The 21,268-nt window shown below is 41.6% G+C and overlaps 1 protein-coding gene across 19 annotated transcripts in view; it reads left to right on the top strand.

The window, feature by feature from the left end:
• Window positions 1–228: 228 nt before the first annotated feature.
• RBFOX2 (RNA binding fox-1 homolog 2) overlaps window positions 229–21,268 on the top strand; it is a gene marked incomplete at its 5' end in the record, with an annotated part of 178,542 nt that continues 157,502 nt past the window's right edge. For all 19 annotated transcript variants that reach the window (XR_013842800.1, XR_013842801.1, XR_013842802.1 and 16 more), the window contains one exon: window positions 229–399. Coding sequence is in view for 16 of the 19 variants with exons in the window: in XM_079992849.1 (XP_079848975.1) it covers window positions 229–399 (171 nt within the window). The remainder of the gene's footprint in view (window positions 400–21,268) is intronic.

The following is a 21,268-nucleotide window of genomic DNA, read 5'->3' as shown; positions in this document are numbered from 1 at the left end:
TTTGGGCGCAGCCTCGGTCTCCCGCTCGCGGGCTCTGGAGAGGCGCCGGTCCCGCGCGCCCCCTTCACCTACTCCTCGTCTCCCGCTGGTCCTGGCCGGAGCGGGCTGGCTGGGCCTTCAGCAGCGCCGCTCCAGCTCCAGCTCCAGCTCCAGCTGCTGCTGCCGGGCTCTTTCGAGGGGGCGAGGACGGCTGCGCTTCCCGCTTGGGCGGCCGGGGGTCCGGCTCGGATGGCGGACGGCGGCGCCCAGCACCAGCAGCTCGTGCCCGGCGTCCCAGCCCCGCGAGGGATCAAGCGGGAACCCGAACTGGAGCAGCCCATGCCCGGAGGCGACGGAGCCGACAGCGGCCTCAGTAAGAGGCTGCGGACCGAGGCGGAGGCGGACGGAGGAGGCATGCAGGTTAGCAGGGAAGGCGGCGGGGAAGGAGGAGGAGGAGGAGGCGGCGGCGGCGGCGGTGGCGCCACCCTAGACGGCCGCCTTACCCCCCCTCCCCCTTGTGGCCTTGAGGGGCGCGCTCGGCCGGGCGCGGGTGCGTTTGTGCGCGCGCGCACGGGTCTCTGCGCGTGAGACTGGAGGGTATCCTGTCCCTCGCCCCCACAGGAGTCTGGGGGAAGAGCGCCGCTTTGGGAGGATGCTGGCCCCGTTGACCCCCCCCCCCGTCGGGCCGGTGTTAGGATCCTAGGCATAGCGGGGTAGGTGGGAGGGTGGGGAGGAAAGCTAAGGGGCTTTCGCAAACGTGGAGGGCCCAGCAGGGGTTTGGGCAGGGTATCCTGCGGCTCCGTGGTTGGTCTGGGAGGGCAGCTGGGGGAAGCATATTGTGGTGGCCTCAAGTGTAACAGCAGCAACATCATCATCATCATCATCAACATCATCATCACCATCAAGCCTTTCTGTAAGGGAACGGCTTGTCAACCTACGTGTAGACCGTCACGGTTGACACTTGCGAACGAGCATGCATTGCTGGTCTTCGGTTTTAAAAAGTGAGAGGAGGGCCTAGAAAGAGACGAAGTTTTTTTGTTTTGGATCGCACCCATATTGGCAATTCCAGGCAAATAGCTTTTCATTTGCATCTGTTCCACAAGAAAGTTTATTAGGCCTCTCGTTGCTTAGTGGAAGAACTGTAGAGTTTTATGAAGTGGCTCTGGATATTTTGCTTGTATCTGAGGTTGCAATCCAATTCAGGTTTGCCTGGGAGTAAATGCACATGCCTAGGATTGCACTGTATGGACTTTATTTTAACTCTGGGGCTGTCAAAGATAGCTGCATGGTACTCAGGTTTTAAACTCTTCATAAAAAAATCATTTGTTCATCAAGATGTTGTACAGCTTTCACTCACACTTGTCACTCACCCAGATAAACTAGTATACCGCTCAGCTGAAGTGTAAATGCAACTTAGATATGATCAAGCTTGCCCCAAGAATAGCCACCCTAACCTGGATGTGACATACAGACTGCAGATGAAGTTACTCCACTGCTTCTTAAGTATTCACTTCAGGGACATTCATTCATCCATCCAGTGATAGAGGAGGAAACAATTACCTTGAGTTTTGTGGTAATCTACTAGAGATGCCAGTCTGAAACCTCAAAAATAAGGGAATGTCTACTACTTTGGTAGTAGTCATTTACAGTTGTATTGAGCTATGATGCTCTGAGATGGGGGACTTTTGTTCTAATCTGTGGAGTTGTACTGCTGTAGAACAAAATGTGGTCCTTAAAGAAAAGGGCATCTTTTAGAAATAGGCTTATATGCAGCCTTATTTCAGAGTCTAGTCTGGCAGTTCTATGCTTGCAACCAACCAGAGTTTCTCCATGACTGTCCATGGGAGAAGAAATGAATGTTGTGTGCTGGTGGAGTTCTTTTTTTGCATTACTAGCAGTGGGGTGCTACCAAAGTATGAATGGTTGTGAATTGCAGGCACTGATGTCTGTTGTAGATGGAGAACAGTTAAAGTGACACAGGAGAAATCAGATACATAAAATTAACAAGCTGGTGGTGAAGGAATAGTACTATATCGCACAGCCGTCCTTGATATAACTAATATGAACTATATAATGTACAAATACATTTTGTATAAAGTTATTGAAATGTCATTTTACAAATGCATACTTGTACCAGTTTTCCCTCCCTCAATTTGTTTAAGGATTTGGACTCTTTCATTTATTAGAAAGCAAAGAATATCTTTATAATTCAATGGACACAAAGAACTTCCTGTTTAAATCCCTAGATTCATTCACATTTCATTTCTTTCACCAATGTACCTGATTTGAGCCACGGGACACATTGGGCCTTTGTCTATTTGAGCCATGAGACTCATTGGGTACTCCAGTGCTCAGCATTGATTACAGTGGTCTAATATAGACTTACAGAGTCATCCTAACCAGACAGATTTGTCAGGGGGTAAATTACTTTGCATCCTAACTGCTTCTGGCGAGGGTGTGTGTAGTAAGGGTTTTTTTTGGGGGGGGGGGTGCGTGTGCAGTGTAGACTTTCATTTTCTGCCTTTCCATTGATTCCTGTGCACTGAATTTAATTACACCCACATTTTCAGCTGCTGAGTTTCGTAGAGCTCTGTGAATCGGAATGGAGTTAGCATGCAGCATAACTTTGGTTATCCCACTTCTCCCCCTTAGTGCAATCTTTTTCTGCCCTCTACACTGGTGTAACTTCTGCTGATTTAACTTCTGCTAGCAGGGGTTTCCCTTAACAAGTATGAGTAGTTACCCTGGACTACATCATTGATGGCAGCCCGAGTCATGGATGGCAGCCTATTTCCAGCTCCAGCTAACCTGTCTCAGCTATTATATCTGGGAGTTAGGATTGCACTATTAACTTTAAAATGAGGTGTTTGTTTTCTATTGATAAAATATAATCTAGGCAACAGGAGGACATGCTAGCTTAATTTGTGCCTATCTCAGCTATTTTATTTCTGGGGAAATGAGTGGCAAGGTGTCCCTCTTTGTCTCTTTCTCCTGAAATTCTCTAGCTGTTGTTTGCACAAAGGCCCACACAAGAACTGCAGTGGTACCTCAGGTTACATATGCTTCAGGTTACATACGCTTCAGGTTACAGACTCTGTTAACCCAGAAATAGTGCTTCAGGTTAAGCACTTTGCTTCAGGATGAGAACAGAAATCGTGCTCTGGCGAAGCAGCGGCAGCAGCAGGAGGCCCCATTAGCTAAAGTAGTGCTTCAGGTTAAGAACTGTTTCAGGTTAAGAACGGACCTCCGGAACGAATTAAGTACTTAACCTGAGGTACCACTGTACCTGCCAGAAAACATGCTGTGTGTCGGGTGGTGGGCCAGAGGACTTACTTTCTGGTAGAACTTGGGGCCATCCTGTTGCCCTTCCTCAGAATCAGATTTGCTAGTTCAGAATGGTTGCAGTCTGCTATTTAAATCTGCAGGTGAGGATAGACTCCTCCATCCTTAGTAAGCTAATCTGCATATGAAAAAGTGCAGTTGTTTCTCATCATAGCTACCTAGACAGCACCTGTAACATTGCAGGGAAAGAGAGTACCTCTTTAGTGAAGGATTCACTTCCTAGCAATGAAACTTAGTTGTGGTCTCCTAATCAGTTGCCTCCCCTCACTTGTTCCTGGGGAAAGCAAGTACTGTAGATGCAAACTCCCTTCACTGATGATGGGAAACAAACTGATGTTTGGCTTTTTTAATGTATAGAAAAAATACGGCTGGTTATTGAGAGAATGAGGAATATCGAGCATGTATTAATAGGTAATCATTTAGTATGCAAAAAGAACTTGCATTCTAGCCTAGCAAGTAGTCTCTGAGCCGGATTATATTCCAAATCCCAGACTGACTTTGAAAGAGAGTGCCTGGGAGAAGACCACCCAATGAACAAATCCAAAAACTCTTGGTTCACGCTAAACTCTTAATAACAGACATAGTATGAAGTTACAGATAGGTAGCCGTGTTGGTCTGCCATAGTCAAAACAAAATAAAAAAATTCCTTCCAGTAGCACCTTAAAGACCAACTAAGTTAGTTCTTGGTATGAGCTATTTCATACACTTCTCACTATATAGAAGGTATCTCACTATATAGAAGGGTCTGGTGACTTCTGTTTCAGTGTATCTGAAGAAGTGTGCATGCACACGGAAGCTCATACCAAGAACTAACTTAGTTGGTCTTTAAGGTGCTACGGGAAGGAATAGTATGAAGTGATATAGATTGACAGTCTAATAAATTAAGAGAACACTTCATCCAAATACTGACTTATAATTTGTGATATCTCTTTTCTTCATGCTGCTGAGAGGGGTTCTTAGTGTACTGTGTGTTGGATTACATTATGCAGTAGCAACTGCTTGGATCAGACCAAATACCCATCTATTCCAGTATCCTGTTCTAATAGTGACCACTCAAATGTCTTTGGGAAGCCCACAAACGGGAACTAAGTGTAATAGCATCTTCCCTGTTTGCGCTTTCCAGCAACTAATATTCAGAGGCCTCTGATTCTGGAGGGAATACCAAAAATAAATTGTCCCAGAATATAGGCCACACCCCCTAAAACAAGACACACACACACACACACACACACAAATTCTCTGCCAACACCACATGGTACTCTTTAAAATCTGAAAGAACACATGCAGCTTCTAGATTTGTCTCACAATGAATAACTAACCAGGCAGCCAGGGCTACCTCTTGAGGTGGGTGGGTGATCCTTTGCAAAAGAGCTGAAGTTCCGTGTAGTTCCCAAGGTCTCATATTAATTCCTGGCTTCTCTACTTATGAGACTGCAATTGTAGGGTGCATTCAGGTTTATATAAACCAGATTTTGGGGGAAAGTATGGCCTGTATTTAGACCAGTATGGTATATAACCGTAGTGACTTAATGAGCCATTGATAGCTTTATGCTTGAATATACATAGATGGAAGAAACAAGCACATCTTTCGGTTACTTTTTGGGTATGGGTTATTCTAATTGTTGGGGATACTTAGCTTGTACTTGCAGTTGTATTATGAAAATGTTTGTATAGAGGTGCATCTAGTAAATTAAGAGGGGAAAACTTGAAAATTGCATCTGGAGGAGAGTAGAAAGCGTTTTATCTCTTGCTGGTGCCCTTTGTTTCTAGAAGCTTTTTAAACCTTTATTTAAAAAAAGAATTGCATTTTCTTCTCTGGCCACATGTCTCTTAAACTATTTAGAGACTATGAGGTAAATTGTTTTAAAAAGAGAATTGCTGTGTACACTTCCTTCTGATCTGCCAAGTTAGGAAAATACTCTAAACTGAAACTATTCTTTACAGAAATGTATTACTTTGCTGAGTGCTGCTTGGACAAGTAACTGTGTGCTTGATGCTCCTTTCTGTTGCCGACACTGACTGTGTCTCCACTCTTTGAAAACTGTGTAATTTATTCATTGCAATTTGATGTTTTCTGCTACAGCTCTTGACTGCCTCTATGACTCTGATTGGTGGCCCCAAGTGGATGTTCATTCTCTTGCTGAGGCACACTAATGTTCCATTTAGCTTCTGGAATTTGTCCCATTTTGTGTGATTCTCTGTTACCTCCTGATATGCAATTAGCCACATAATTGTGGAATCTGTTCCGGAAGTCCGTTCGACTTCCAAAACGTTCGAAAACTGGAACCAAACTGGAGCTTGGGAGCCGAAACGTTTGAGAATTAGGCTGTTCGACTTCCAAGGTACGACTGTATAAGACACAGAATGCTTAATTAACACAGAATCCTTGCACACTTCATGTGCAAATGAGACTTTAGCATCATGTTGTGTCAATGTGTTTCATGCAAGCAAAACCTGAACAGTTCTAGCAAAATGTAAGAAAATTGTAGCAAGAGACTTAAGTTTGCAATGAATATGAAATTTCTCAAATTGGAACTATTTTAATGTAACTTTTCCTTTCCCTCCCATCCAATATATATAGAATATCCCTTGGGCCTTAAGTGTCGCAGTAGCCCAGGTTTTCTTGCAATACTGGAAAAAAATAATATTTACAGGTATGCAAATATGTCCATGATTGTGACCTACCTAATCACATTTTAGGAGTCTTAATATTACAAAATACACATTTTAGCATCCATAGGGAAAAATGACTTTTGTTTTGATTTACAGTTTTTAATACTGAACATATGAAAACTTACTTTTCAGGAAACCAGAAGCATGTCCAACATATGTAGTGGCATGTTTATGAGATGTATCATGCTGGAAATAGTATTCTGTAAGTCGGGGTAGCCAACGTGGTTTGTTCCAAATGTTGCTGGAGTTTTAACTCAGTTGCTATTGCCAGCATGGTCATTGGTTAGGGATGATGGGAATTGTAGTCCAACAACATCTGGAGGGCACCACATCGGCTACTGTTGCTATAAGGCATACTCTGCTGCTCAGGAGTCTTAGAAATTTTATGGGTTTGAAATTTCATCATTCTGGCTCGCCTTAAGAATAATACCTTATGTGTTAGTTAGTCCAGACATATTTCTCCAGTTTATTCTTAAGGGCATACTTTTCAGTTCTTTATGTTCGGATTCTTTGTCTCTTGATTTCTTCTCCACATGAGTTGCTTCGTGAGGGTCAAAGGCATACATGGACAATCAAGTGGAGCCACTGTTCCCCCATCACCTGCTATAGTCAGTTGTATGGGAATGGGAATAAAGAAGGAGAATCGAACTCTTCCCTAATGTGCCATAGTAGTTATGACATTGGTAATGTTATGTTCATAGAGATGGAACAACAATAATGGTACAAATACTTTCAAAAAATAATTGTGTGTAAGAGAGAACCCATTCATTGTGCGGTACCAACTGCAGTTTCCTCCTGATCAGACGCTTCTTACAACCTAAAATGTGGAACTCCATCTATTATAACTCACTTTCCTGGGGAATACAGACCTCACCATAGCCATAAATACCTTGATAACATCAAGATTGGATTACTGTAACATCATTTATAAGGATGCCTTCCAAAAGGATCCAGAAACTTCAATTGATGTGGAATGTAGTTTGGCTTCTCATAGGAGCCAGAGTTTATGATCACATAACACCCATATTGTGCCATCTTCACGGGATCCCTCAATATATTTTTTGCATCTAATCCAAAGTGATTGTGCTAGTCTTCAAACCCCTCGGTATCATGGGGACTGCAGTATCTAAAATATGCTGTCTTCCATATGTACACACCCACATGTTTCAGTCCTCAGGGGAGGCCCTACTTTCTGTCCTGGCTCAACAGAAGTGAAGTGGTGGTAGAGATTCTTGCTAATGGCACCTGTATTCTGGATGACTTTGCCCCATGAAATTTAGCTTCAACCCCTGTATTTCTCTGCTACTCAAAAGGACGTTTTCTTGAGTGGTTGCTCTACATTTTGTTTTCCATTAAGGGGTTTTGTTGCGGATTTTTTTGATGTTATTTGCACAGTGTGTTTAATTGTTATGATGGTTAGCTGTCTTGAAGATCTTATTTTGTGGACAAACGTTTTTGGGATGCATTTTAAAAATATAAACCAGTAGTTAATAAGAATCCATATGCTCTACAGATGCTGTGATAGGTTTCTGACTTTGTCTATATTTATCACAAAGGTTACAGTGGGTTGTCATTCCTATTATCCTCTGTTCGACTAGTACCACAACATTTTGGTGGCTGATAAACAACAATAACAACAATTTTGCTATACAAATGTTGTTTATGCAGTACACGATATACTTTAATTTTTGGGTCACAACAGAACTCTGAAAGCAACAATTAGGTGGAAGAGGCTAATTTAGAGGCAGTGTGCAATATATCACATATGTTTCATTCTTTATCCGTTGCAGCGGCAGACAGCTTTAGGCAGTTAGGGTTTCGTTATCTAATCCATCTCTGATCAGCCTGGATAAACCCTGTTTGGCCAGTACTGATCTTGTTAGTGGGGTGGTATAAAGCTGCTTGAGCTGGGATTGGAGCAAATCGGATCATGGCTGCTATATGAATCCAGGACTTATTTCTTGCAGCCAGGGATGAAGAGGGAAAGAAATAGCTGCAGCATATTGACTGACCATTGAAAGTGGTTTCTTTCAAGCTGTGTTAAATGGCAGATTACGCTGAGGAGGTTTGGGTGAAGTCATAGTCATCCACATGGTAATCCTAATGCTGTTTTCTTCCCAAGGGATAGTGGAAGTGCTGCTCAGGTATTCTATCCATGCATAATCTAGTTTTGCATTGTCACTTCACTAACTCTGTATATGCACATAGGTGCAGGTAGATTGATTGATATGCATTCATGGATAAAGCAGCACAGTTTGCAAAATGATTTTGGTGCACATGTACAAATTGTTGTGGGCAGAGCAGTGTTCTTGCATGCCAAACCAACCAGAGACAGGGAGCCACAGAAGGACTGTGCAGTCTTCAGGATTGTTGCCATCTTATAATATTCTCAGCACTCTGGGGGCCTGTTGTGCTGAAATACAGTGGTTGCTCGGGTTACAGACGCTTCAGGTTACAGACGCTTCAGGTTACAGACTCCGCTAACCCAAAAATAGTACCTCAGGTTAAGAACTTTGCTTCAGGATGACAACAGAAATTGCGTGGTGGCGGCGCGCCGGCAGTGGGAGGCCCCATTAGCTAAAGTGGTACCTCAGGTTAAGAACACTTTCAGGTTAAGAACGGACCTCCAGAACGAATTAAGTTCTTAACCCGAGGTACCACTGTACACATATGCATGTGCGCTTACATCACCCCCCACCCCATCCTGGAGAAGCAGTTTCTTTTAAAAATGTATTTGTTTATTTATTCAGCCAATTGTATACTACCCTTTATCCAAAGACTACAGGGACGCAGGTGGCGCTGTGGGTTAAAGCCTCAGCGCCTAGGGCTTGCCGATCGAAAGGTCGGCGGTTCGAATCCCTGCGGCGGGGTGCGCTCCCGCTGCTCGGTCCCAGCGCCTGCCAACCTAGCAGTTCGAAAGCACCTCCGGGTGCAAGTAGATAAATAGGGACCGCTTACCAGCGGGAAGGTAAACGGCGTTTCCGTGTGGGGCTCTGGCTCGCCAGAGCAGCGATGTCACGCTGGCCACGTGACCCCGGAAGTGTCTCCGGACAGCGCTGGCCCCTGGCCTCTTAAGTGAGATGGGCACACAACCCCAGAGTCTGTCAAGACTGGCCCGTACGGGCAGGGGTACCTTTACCTTTACCTTACAGGGCGTTTTACAGCATAATAAACAACATAAAATGCATGCTTAACAATATCCATGAAATGTAAAAGTTGAAAACAGTTATATTGGTACAGTTTCTAACAAGCATGATCATCAAATTCTTCCTAAATTATTTAAGTCACTGATACCCTCATCCAGAAGCCTGCTGCAGGAGGCGCGTCTTCATCTGTTCGCTGAAAGAAAAGAATGATGTGGCCAAGTACACTAAGCACTAATCCTGCACCTAGCATGCATAAGAGGTCTGCAAAGGTTTTGTGGGTTCCCTGTATTTTCTGTTCATATTGGAATGTATGAATTTGCCGTTTGTACTTGGTTCCATTTACAATACAGCATTGGCTGCATTTTTGGTTTCTTACTACAGCTTGCTGCTGTGACTTGCTACCTGCTGTGCCGCATGGGAACTGATCAGTTCAATGCTTAAAAAAACAACAACAAAATAAACACCCTCTCTTGAACTGCCCTCCTTTTCTAACTTCCTCATAAGTCTCAAAAGCTTTTCAAAGAATTGCTTGTGTGAAGAAGGGCTTGTTCTTGATTAAAAAGAAAATGAGAAACTGGACTTCTTTTCATAGTTTGTGCACTGCTCCCAATTCAAAGCACAATTGTTGGTTAAATGGCACTGGTTACGAAGGGAAAGAATTTTGGGCCTTGCCATGTCCAGTATTATGAGTGGTACCAGAATCACCTAAACTTAAGGATACACTACAGCCCTGTGCACAGAGTTACAGGGCCTACTGCCTGTATTCCCCCCAGTTGTGTTGCTTTTACTCATGACTCCTGATAACTAAGAGTATTGTTATACTTTAAACATCAACAAACTTACACAGCGTATAATCCCCAGGTGATGGGCTTTTAGTCTTAAACCAAGCGCAGAGGCCCTGTTCCTGAACGCAGCAGACTTTGTCTAGTATACCTCAAGGCATACTTAGTGGTGACTGATGTGTCCTAGCTTTTTTCCTTTCAGATAATGGAAGATGCATTGCCTAGAGTCCGTGGACCCAGGCCTAGTGAGGGGGAAAGGAAAATGGGCTCGAAGGGACAATAAAGGTGGCCGATAGGCAGCAGTTAGGCTGGGGTTGAGAGATGTTGGAGAGCAAGAACCTGATTGGTTTCTTCCCCATATGTGCACTGTAGCCTAATCAAATTGTCAAATTGATGTTTGATTGTACTACAGGAAGACTAGTGAAGTGGGACATAGTGTTACATGATGCCTTTTTACAGAATAGATCTGCCCTCTTTGAATTCGCTTGCCTCTTGTCTGTATAGGTTAGTTTTCACATGATGATACAATGAAAAAAATGGAATATTTTGCCTCTGTAGTGAGGAGATCCCTTACATTAGTGAAATGATGAATCTGTATGTGGCATGGACCTGAAATCTTTATTATTACACAATGCTGTGTTTATTGCACCATGAAGAACAACCTGCATGTTATATGCATTTTTATTCTCTCTGTGAAGTGTATGGTGATAACCACTGCTTTCAGTATTAAATCTCCAGTGCTTGAATAAAATGTGTGCTGAGCAAACTGTTTTTTTTTTTTTTTTACAAAAATGTTTTCATTTTCTGTTTTCTGAAGACTGTATATCTGCTTTCTGTTCAATATATGAGTTGGATATCCTGAGGCTCGATAAAACCAGGGCTGCATTTATACTAAGGTTACCAGACGTCCCCATTTCCCGGGGACAGTCCCTGGATTTACAAATCAGTCCCCATACAAAATCCGCTGAAGCTGAAAAGTGTCCCCCGATTCATTGAAAAAAATCTGGTAACCTTAATTTATACTCCATAGAGAGAGAAAACACTCAATTTGTACCAAGGGTATTAAAATGTGCAGGCATAAGACACTGTATAAATTAACCATGTTTGCATAATCTAAACCCGCTCCTTGGTAGTTAAAAGTCAAAATACTTGGGCTTTTTGGCAAGTATTGAGAAAATAGGAAGAGTGAAGGGTACAGAGCTTGAGGAAGAGGAGGTCAACGAGATTGAGGTGTTGTTGGGCAAGCGCCTTATAATAGAAATGATACCACATTGGGAACAAGGAAGCTTCACTTAATTACCTGTGGGACAAAATAAGTTATGTGTTGTAAAGCAGCCTAATTAATAGGCAATCTTAGTTGATCAGTCTGTTATTTAACTGATAAAATGTAAATACGTTTGCATCTTACAGAAACCCTAGTACAGTGGTACCTCAGGTTACATATGCTTCAGGTTACATATGCTTCAGGTTACAGACTCCGCTAACCCAGAAATAGTACCTCGGGTTATGAACTTTTGCTTCAGGATGAGAACAGAAATTGTGTTCTGGCGGCGGGGCAGCAGCAGGAGGCCCCATTAGCTAAAGTGGTACTTCAGGTTAAGAACAGTTTCAGGTTAAGAACAGACCTCCGGAACGAATTAAGTACTTAACCCGAGGTACCACTGTATCTGTGCCTTTTGAGATATTGAAGGAAGTCAGACACTGTTTGAAGGAAATACTATCTTTTAATATTTTTTCACTCCATATTACAGTAATAAGAACCTAGGAGAGACTAAAAAACATAGAATCCAAATATATATGACTATCACTTATAGCCCCACTGATTAGTTTGTCCTCAACAATGATTCTGAATCAACTAAAGCTTTAACTGATACTGTTTTCATGCACAAACTTTCAAGTTTAAAATGAACCATCCACTATTTGGTTTCACTATGATGGTTTTTCTTTAGAAAAAAAAAGATAGTGCCCATTTCCTTATGAGCATTTTGCTAGAATGCAGCAACTTGCCTGTTTTCCTATCATTCTTCTGTAAGCTCTGTCTTCTGCCTTTTGTTAAGTTCTGCAGTGGCGTAGTGTGGGGGGAGCCACAGGGGTGGTTGCCCTTGTCGCAAAATTGTTAGGTGCACAGAATTTCAACACCGGTGTTGCGTTAATACAGCTGCGCTCTTCCGCTGCTGGACTCCATTGAAAACGGCTTCTCCATGTGAACCAGATGCGATCTCTTGGGTGATGTGGATGCAGTTAGGCAGTTGAATGTTCATGCGTACTCCATGCATGCATTTCCCTCCCTGCTTCCCCCCACCGCATGTCCCCGGGCACTGGTAACCCATGCTATGCCACTGATGTTCTATACTCAGAAAGTCTCTCTCTCAAAAAAAATACTTGTTCACATCTCCATTTTGGCCTGAGAGAACAGCCTGAGTGATTTGTGGGTTTGAATTCAGACTTCATTCACTGCTCTTTCCCCCATCACCAGTAACTGAAGCTGTGCTCAGGACTTTCATACAATCATGCATCTCCTCCACAATTATCAGCCGCAATATAATCACTGGTATAGTTGCTGATAATGGTGGAGTTGCACAAGTCTGACAGCAATAATAATGCTAAGAGCTGGACAAATTATAAGTGTAGTGTTGTTGTTTTTGTCCATTCCTGTTTGTCAAAGTGTTTGTGCTTTTGTCTAGTTGATTAAAAAAGTTATCAGGACCCACCTGACTTGTGACGGGCTGATAAGTAGGTATTTGTGATGACTCTGGCAATCTTTAAGTCTTGCTTATTCAGATACTAGATTATTACACCTTATGTGCATGCATAATGGTCTCCTTTGAGTGATTACATCTAACGAGTAAGAAGAGCATCCAGTAATGGAGTGAGTGGGCCAATTAGAGGCAACTAGTTCCACTTCGCTGGAGCGTTTTTTTGAAAGCTCCAATTTATAGTTGCATTGAAGTGCAGTTGTCACAAGACAATGCCACTGCCCAAGGATTAGAACTATAGTGGTACCTCGGTTTAAGTACTTAATTTGTTTCGGAGGTCTGTTCTTAACCTGAAACTGTTCTTAACCTGAAGCACCACTTTAGCTAATGGGGCCTCCTGCTGCTGCTGCGCCGCCAGAGCACGATTTCTGTTCTCATCCTGAAGCAAAGTTCTTAACCTGAGGTACTATTTTTGGGTTTGCGGAGTCTGTAACCTGAAGCATATGTAACCTGAAGCGTCTGTAACCCGAGGTACCACTGTACTTTGTTGCATTCTGAGATTTAACACATTTTCTTCTCCTTTTCTATTTTTAGTACATTCGCTTCTAAATTCAAGGCAGTGCACAGTTGCTGTTGAAGACATTTGAGTTTTTGTTTTTCTTGGTGTTTTAGATTCAAGTTACGTTATTTGAGAGCAAGACAGCTAAACTTTTCTGTGTGTATGTGGAGGACCTGTCCCCCACACAGCCCCTTTCTCATTTTAAATGTAGGGATAGGCCTTTATACTCTAAATTTCTATTTGTGCAGCTAAATATTGATATGCAGCTGCATCAGAAGTTTCCACAGGCCTTTACCTGACAGTTGCCTATATTTCATGGTGCTTGTTCTCATTTTGAAATCTATCCAGACTTTTAGGGACCACTCACGTTAAGATGTGGTTCTTGTGTAATGGGGGTTTTTTTTGGGGGGGGATTGTGACAAATGCCTCTATACTTAGATCATTTGAATGGTGTATTGGCCTAAGAATTGAGCATACTCATTGTTTTTAATAGCTGTAATATTAGGATATCTCCAGTGGTGCATATAGCATTTACAACTTTGGTGTCTTCATTGGGGAAGATTTATATCGGCTTTGATATTGCTATTTATGTAATCAGGTTGTTAGAAACTATTTTCATATCTAGCCTGATGGGGGAGCACATTTTTTTAAAAAAATATTTTTACTTGGGTGTCATGTACATAATAGAACATGTACCATTCCAATCGTTTGAGCACATTCTGGTTGTTTGTTGATATTTTCCCTCTCAGTGCAATTAATGTATTGCGCAAGACGTATCTGAGAAGTATCTTCTGGGGATGGTAATTAAAAGCCTAGGTTGATTTGCCCTCCCCCTTTCCCCATTATGGTTGTGTCAGGTTTTTCCTATGGTGCTTGTCTGGAGCATAACAAAACTGCTATTTAGTGCTGTGCTATAAAAAGCAGAAAAAGAGCAGTTGGGATGGGACCCACTTGCTTTCTTTTCAGTATATGCTCAGGTTCCTTTCTGTGTTACAACAGAAGTGGACTAAATAAGTGCCCTTAAGTAATGTCCCTCTGTAAAATCAACAAATTTATCTTTCCCTAGAGGCTTTTCAGGTCCTGAGATCTGAACTCAGCTGAAACTCTTCCTGCAAGTCAGGGATGCAAAGGCTTTTTTAGGGGTTTGCTTATTTTAGAAGGCATTTGCAGATACATAGAGTAATTACTACCATCAGGGAGTATGCCCAGAAGTGCTGACCCAACAAGGTCTCACTTAGGTTTTATTTAGTATCATGTGGGATAGTAACTATGATGGCAGGCGTATCATTTGGTGTCTGTGGTTGTGGTTAGGGGGTGGGTGGGGCTTCTCTGCATTTAGCCCTTCCTACTTGTGATGGAAACACTGAAAGTGTATCTTAGCTTGTAGCTTTTCAATATTTCCCTCCTCAGTCTGATATGATGTAGTCAGGAGCAGAATATGCAAACATTTTCTGTGTGTGCCGTTTCTCTCTCTTCTCTCTTCTCACATAAAGAAAATTGTTACTGTGTCTGGGGTAGGAGGATATCTGCTTTTGAAAAAAAGTTCTGCGTTCTTATTTGTGTGTTCCACGCAAAACGATTGTTACAGACTGAAGAAGCAAGATGCGTAACTTCTGTTAATGTTTTGCCTCACATTAATTTTTCAGGAAGGTAGGGAAATCTTGACATGGCATAATGCCGCGACTACTTCTGAGTCTTCCAAACCAGGAAGTGGCTTTTTGTATCAACTTATAAGTCTGAAAGAGTTCTGCAAAGCAACTAATGTAGTATTTCCTGTGGTTTGTTTCTTCCCTTATGAAAACTGTTGTTTCAGGATCATACAGGGAATTATGAATGAAATTGCTGGATTGTGTTCTGTCTGAAGAACGGTTTTTAAAATGATGACTTAGATCACTAAGCAGATGCCTTCCTCTTAAACAGTAGTTTTGAACGGACTTTTCCCCTTCGTAGTTTACAGATAATTTCTAACCCTGACTGGGCCAGCACCATGATGGAATGGCGTAGCCATAGCTTCATCCACAGCACTTTAGTTTATGCAAGTTGTGGGCAGGCTAAACCCTGCTCTATGCTATGCTGTCCGGGGAGCTAGTGTAGCAGTTGATTCTGGATCAGGCCCAGTGCCACCAAATGATGTTTATGGAGCTGACTCCAGTGGATCCCAGGCTGGCTGAGCCTCTCCCTGCCCCTTAGATGTCTCTTTTTGGAAGCTCCTGAAGCGAACTGGAAGCCATGCTGGACATTCGGCTTCCGAAAATTGTTCAAAAACCAGAACACTCATTTCTGAGTTTCGATCGTTCGGGAGCCGATTTGTTCGGGAACCAAGGCGTTTGAGATCCAAGGTACGACTGTACATATTTTTGGCTTTGATTCAGTTAGATCTCCATTAGAGGAAAGAGAGAAAATGTAAATAAGAACTCAAATAGGTGGGCTTTATAGATAGCTTTGTGACACATGGTGGAACCAGGGACTATGCATTAATATCTGTAGTGTGTCTTCAATTTTTGTCATTCAGTTGCAAAACTACTATGTTGTTATTACCTTAAAAGATAAAGCTGATCTTTTATTTTATTTTTCTGTTCTCAATGACAGCATTGAATCTCTGAGCTAAAATTGGCTAACCTGTTATGGATTTTTCAAAGCCCCTGTCACGTTTCGTATAACTGCAAGATATGTTGTTGAAAGCTAGGAAGGAGGAGAAAGGGGCTGCTCTGGATCCTTCTTTCATACCACCCAGCTCTAGCTATCTTGACCCTACCATCTGTGGTCTAGAAAGTATAAGAGACCTTCAGTGCATCCACTGTACTGAGCAAGCTGTGTATTTGGGAAAGCCAGGGCTTGGCAGCATACTGACAGGCACCATGAGCTGTCCATTGACCTGCCTCAGCCTGGTGTGGTAATGGTGCTGTGAGAATGAAAACTCTGTTTTCAGTCCTTGTGCACCTTGCCCTCTGTCTGCACTAAGAAGGTACTAGATTATGTTTAAAATATTTGAGGCTCATAGGTATACTGTATTTGGGGGGAACAGAAGCAATCATGTTATTTCTGCTGTGTGGCTAAAACAGAAGAACCACCAACGTTTGAACAGGTTGCATGGTGGTGAGCACCCCAAGTGGATTTTTTTTACAAACCCGTTATGTTCCTTTTTTGTTCTCATGACTGATAGGCAGAGTTGCATGTATGTCTTTCTGCTATTTGTTTGGGCATCACCTCATTTTCCTTCCCCCTTTTCCTAACTCTGAGACTGGATTTAAATCATAGCAGAAACTACTCTGTCACATTGCACTATCTATTATAGCTGGCATGATACAAAGCTCTGGTTATTCAGCATCTCCAGTAAAACTCAGCATACAGCAGAGTGTTCCCGTCTTGCTACTGTTAGTTCACCACTGCTGATGTTAACAATATAAAGAGCGTTGGGTGACTATAGGTTGTTAGTGATATTTTAAACAGCCTGCTCTTTAACTTCAAGGGAAATTGCCTGGCTTGATAGGGTATTTAAAATGCAGTCCTAAGTTAGAAAGTTTGATATTGATAATGCAAATAACAATGGTGTAGCACTGGTGCATAGGGCATTTTCAGAAATCTTGCTAATATCTACTTTCTTTTACAGAAGTTTTCACATTCCATTGTTTGGGAGAAGGCAAAAGAAGTGTCTCTAGATCTTTTATGTCAGGCATGTCCAAAGTCCATTTTGGGGGCCTAAACAACTTTGGTCAGCCCTCACGCATATTCACTTCATAAAATCTGACCCTCTTTGAAAAAACCCCTGTTTTATGAGCCTCTTACTTTGAATTCTTGTTCTTCACTGGTCATAGGGGCATCTAATTTGGTGATTATGTAGACATTACATTTGAAAGTGGGTTAACTCTTATGGTCTCTTCATGCATTACAATGAAATGACTGCAGACTCTTTGATTGAGATAGTACCTCATGCTGTTCCATGTCTCAATGCTGAGTAATTTTTTTTTTTAAATCCACTTGTTATTTACTGAATAAGTACTATTTGCTCTGGTTCAGTATGACTTAAGAATGCAAATGTTGTATGGATGATATATTGGCTTCGTAGGGTCCAATACCTCTTTGTAAACAGAGGCTGTTTGCTAACTCTACACATTTTAAAAACAACAGAGTCTTACAGAATATGTTTATAATTTGCTCTCACTGTATCCTGTATAGAAAAGAAAGCATTTGTCTTTTCCATAGTTGTTTTGCTCACCTTTGAATGCTAAACCTCTGACCTTGCTGTGGATGTTGGTTTCCCTTCCCCCTTACAGAGCCTATCTGTAGTGCTGTCACTGCTGGCATGCATGTGCTGTCCTTGAAAAAGCAGATTGGATTTATTAAAATCATTGCCAGTTGCTATGGCAGCCATTGTCACTGTGGGCTAATGGGAAAAGGCAATTACTGTCATGCATCCGAGGAGATTTCTGAGACAGGAGAAATTGAGTATCCTCAGATGATTAGCTGTGTGATTGACAGACTGACAATCATAGAGAGCAAGGGTTTGTGTGCACATGTATGTGTTTATGTAAGTGGCTGGACATGTCATCTTCTCATAAGGTTTGGCCCATACTGTAATATTTTTCAATTCATGGGTAAATCCCTTTGGAAGATTCACATCCATCTCTTTTAAGGTGTGGTGCCAGTCATTTCAAGCTTGGGTTTTCTTTTAACCTACAGATAATTTTTTTCAACTGATGTGCCTCTAGATTGTAATTGGAAACTTACTCTTAAAAATAGAAACTTTCTGTGTTAAACTTATTATTTTGCCTGTCTTCCAATTCTTGCTATTCCTAATTCTCCTCTCTGAGCTGCTGTTCTATTTAAAGCAAGGTGTGGATGTTGATAAACGTTTATTCCTATTATCTTACTGTGGAAATAATAGGTTGTGAGAACTGAGGTTAGCACAATATATTTTGGGCATTTGAACAGGCCGCTAATAACAGTTTTCTCTTATATGTATACAGGCTTTGGCATCATGTCTTATTACTCTGTGTATAAAGCACTTTGCTCTTTCAGTCGAGATCAACATTCTTTGGTTGTCTGATGAGGGAGATTCCATAGCTTGCTTTTTGATGATTAAACAAAAATAGAAGAAGCAGATATAAGGCTAATAGAAAACATCCACAGAAACCCATGTAAATAAACACTGCTGTAAATGATTCAAGAAATAACTTGCAACCTAGTGTTTATTTATTGAAATTTATATACTGCCCTTATGCCTAGGGATCCTTGGATCTTGCCTGTTTTCACACACTATTACCACTTCCTTTAGAATTCTATCTGTGATATTTTATCTGTGCAATCAGGAACCAAAAAGTTGTCTTGAAAAATGTGGCTTTTGAGCTGTCTGGCCCCAAAACAGCAACTATACATTCCGTTTTGGCGACTATAGCCCTGGTTTAAGGAGCCATTTGGCGTCTAGCTTATACATCTGAGTTTCTAACACTGGATGAGTTACAATATTAAAACATAATATTAAAAGCAGTTTAAAACAAGCACATTTGTTCCCTAAGTGATTTTATGGAATAGTTTAGGCTTTGATGATTAAAGTGGCATAGAAATCCTGTTTGTTTAACTAACTAAACTAACTAACTAACTAACTGTTGAGTCTAATGTAATTAATGCTGCTTAGCAAAAGAAAGCGACAGTGATTCACACATCCTGCCTGTGAATAGATACTACTGGCAGCGTTCTTATGTTGGTAACTTTCTTGTTATAGAATCCAGATCAGCCTGCTTAGGCAATGAGGCCTTCATTAGAGGCTTTCTGAGATGAGTCTGGTGATGACTGACTATAAGGCCTCATTTATGAATGTGCTTTCTCTGATACCATTTTGGCACCAGGAGACTAACTTTTTTTATTCTCCTTGAATTTTTAAGAGTTTCAGTGCTGACATTTGCTTTGTCTCTATCTGTCCTCCTCCTGTTCTGTCTTGGTTGTTTTCAGATTGTTCTTTTTCACTTTTTTAGTTAAATCAACTGACAGCATTTTAAAATTTAGTTAATTTTCCTGGAAATCTATTGAAAGGTACAGTACATATTTAGCATATACACATTTAAGTGGCTCATTCTAAGGTTTCAAACAATCCATTTCCTGTTGGGGTTTTTAAAAGTCTGTTCAGTTTTTCATCTTTACTCTCTTCCTGCCCACCCAACCCACTGTATGAATTTAAGAATTTCCTCAGGATGTGTTTTCTGAAAGAGAGACAGAGGAAATACAGTACCTGAAGTTGGTATGGAAGCTCACTTCTACAGGTCTTGCTTTGCAAGGACTTCTTAGTGTTTACAAAATGAAATCCAGAGTCTTTTTTTAATGAACTGCAGCATCAAGCCTTTCAGGCCTTGGGCAAATCCTTGTTTTGCCTTTTCAGCACTTAGGAAGGCTATGAAGATGAAGAATAGGCCTTTTAACTTAGTCTTTCTTCGTCTGTACCTTCAGCAGCAGTTCTCTCTTACACACATTACATATTTGACAGAAATTAGGGAAGTTTTCTGTATGTGCATGATATGCACAAGAATGTGTAGAAGAGTGGTTTCTTGTATCCTGACAGGTAGAAATAGGAAAGTGTAGGTTACTGGCTCACATTTGGTGTTACTTTGGTTTTATATACTCATCAATGAATCATTACGTGGAATTGTCACTGTGGGTGTGAAGAATTTCAGGCTAGCGGATATATGGGCTGCCAGCAGTGATTCAAAACATAGGGCACAAGTGTTGTATTTTCCATTCTGTTACTGTCAGGCCTGGTCGTTGTCCTCTTCAGATCACCACACAAACGCTTCTTGTTCTTTTATAACTTTTTATTGTGTATTAACAAAATAATCTTATAAACAGTTCTTAACTATTATTCCTCAGAGTCCCTTATTTCAGATACCTTCTGAGCTCTGCTTCTCCGTGACCAGTCATTCTCAAAATGGCGAAGGCGCCTTTCCCTTCGCTTTCCCACTCTTTTTTCTAACCTCCTGGCTAGAGCTGGCCTGTATCTCCCCTCCTCCGAATCTGAGCTAGAACTTAACCCTTGCCTTTCCTGTGAACCGCCGGTCCCTCCCTGTTGTTCCTCTTGCTCCCTTCTATTAGATTCACTGCTCTCCTTCCCCCCTTGGGGAATGCTTTCTCCCTCTGATAAACTGAAAACTTCTAACTCTTCCCTGACAGTTACCTATGCTGTTGTCCATGCATATGCCTGCCTTATCCAAAAGGACATAGTTATGGGGTGTTCAGGTAGTGTGTTAAGCTTACGAAAGTTGTTAACTAGGCTGGATAAATAAGGATGGCTTTGTGAAGACCTCCGGCTTATTTTTATGACATTAGTGGATGGAGGAGAGAGAGTGGAATGGATCATATATTGGAGCTGGTGTTTACAGCCACATATTTCTATCTCACCGTCATTGGATTTAAAAAATGGTCTCTTCAGAGCCACAGTAGAATTGGATGAGTCATTCAGGCAACCCAGAAGGCAGGATTCACACAGTAGCTGCATACATATGAACTGAAATCAGCTGAATAAGGAAGGTGAAAGTAAATATCTGAATTTGGGATCCCATTATAGGCTAGACAGAATTTCCAATATATGAAACGTTGGTTTGTAATGAAAGAGATTTTGAAGATCTGTTCATGTTTATTTTGGGTGTGTCAGGGAAATGAATGTTTCCATACACTCTAGGATATTTGAATGTCCAAAATTTACTATTGCAGTCATTAGCAATCAACTACAGTTATGGCTAGTTCACAAAAACAGAAGTGTTAAACCTGTGTCTAAAGATAACAGGTGAGTAATCACGTGGTTGAATACGTCCCTGTTCTTTACACACACACACACACACACACACACAATTTTTTTTGCCTTCCCCACAGCGGGTTGCCTGTTCTTTGCTGTCTTTTTGGCAGACTTGTTTCCTTAGGTCTTTATTGTTGAGCTATGTTTTTATTGCTACCAGCTTTTATCTGCTGTTTTCTGTTTATGCTTTTGTTACCAGTTACTTTTGTTTTGTGTTCGTAGGTAAGCCCCTTGGAAACATTTTTATTGAAGGGTAGCATAGAAATTTTAAAATAAGGAGAAGCCTTAACAAAGGTTCTTTCTAATAAGCC

This window comes from Podarcis cretensis (assembly GCF_951804945.1).
Source record: "Podarcis cretensis genome assembly, chromosome: 10".
NCBI lineage: Eukaryota > Metazoa > Chordata > Lepidosauria > Squamata > Lacertidae > Podarcis > Podarcis cretensis.
Note: the sequence above shows the minus strand (reverse complement) of the source record. Positions and strands in the feature narration are given on the sequence as shown.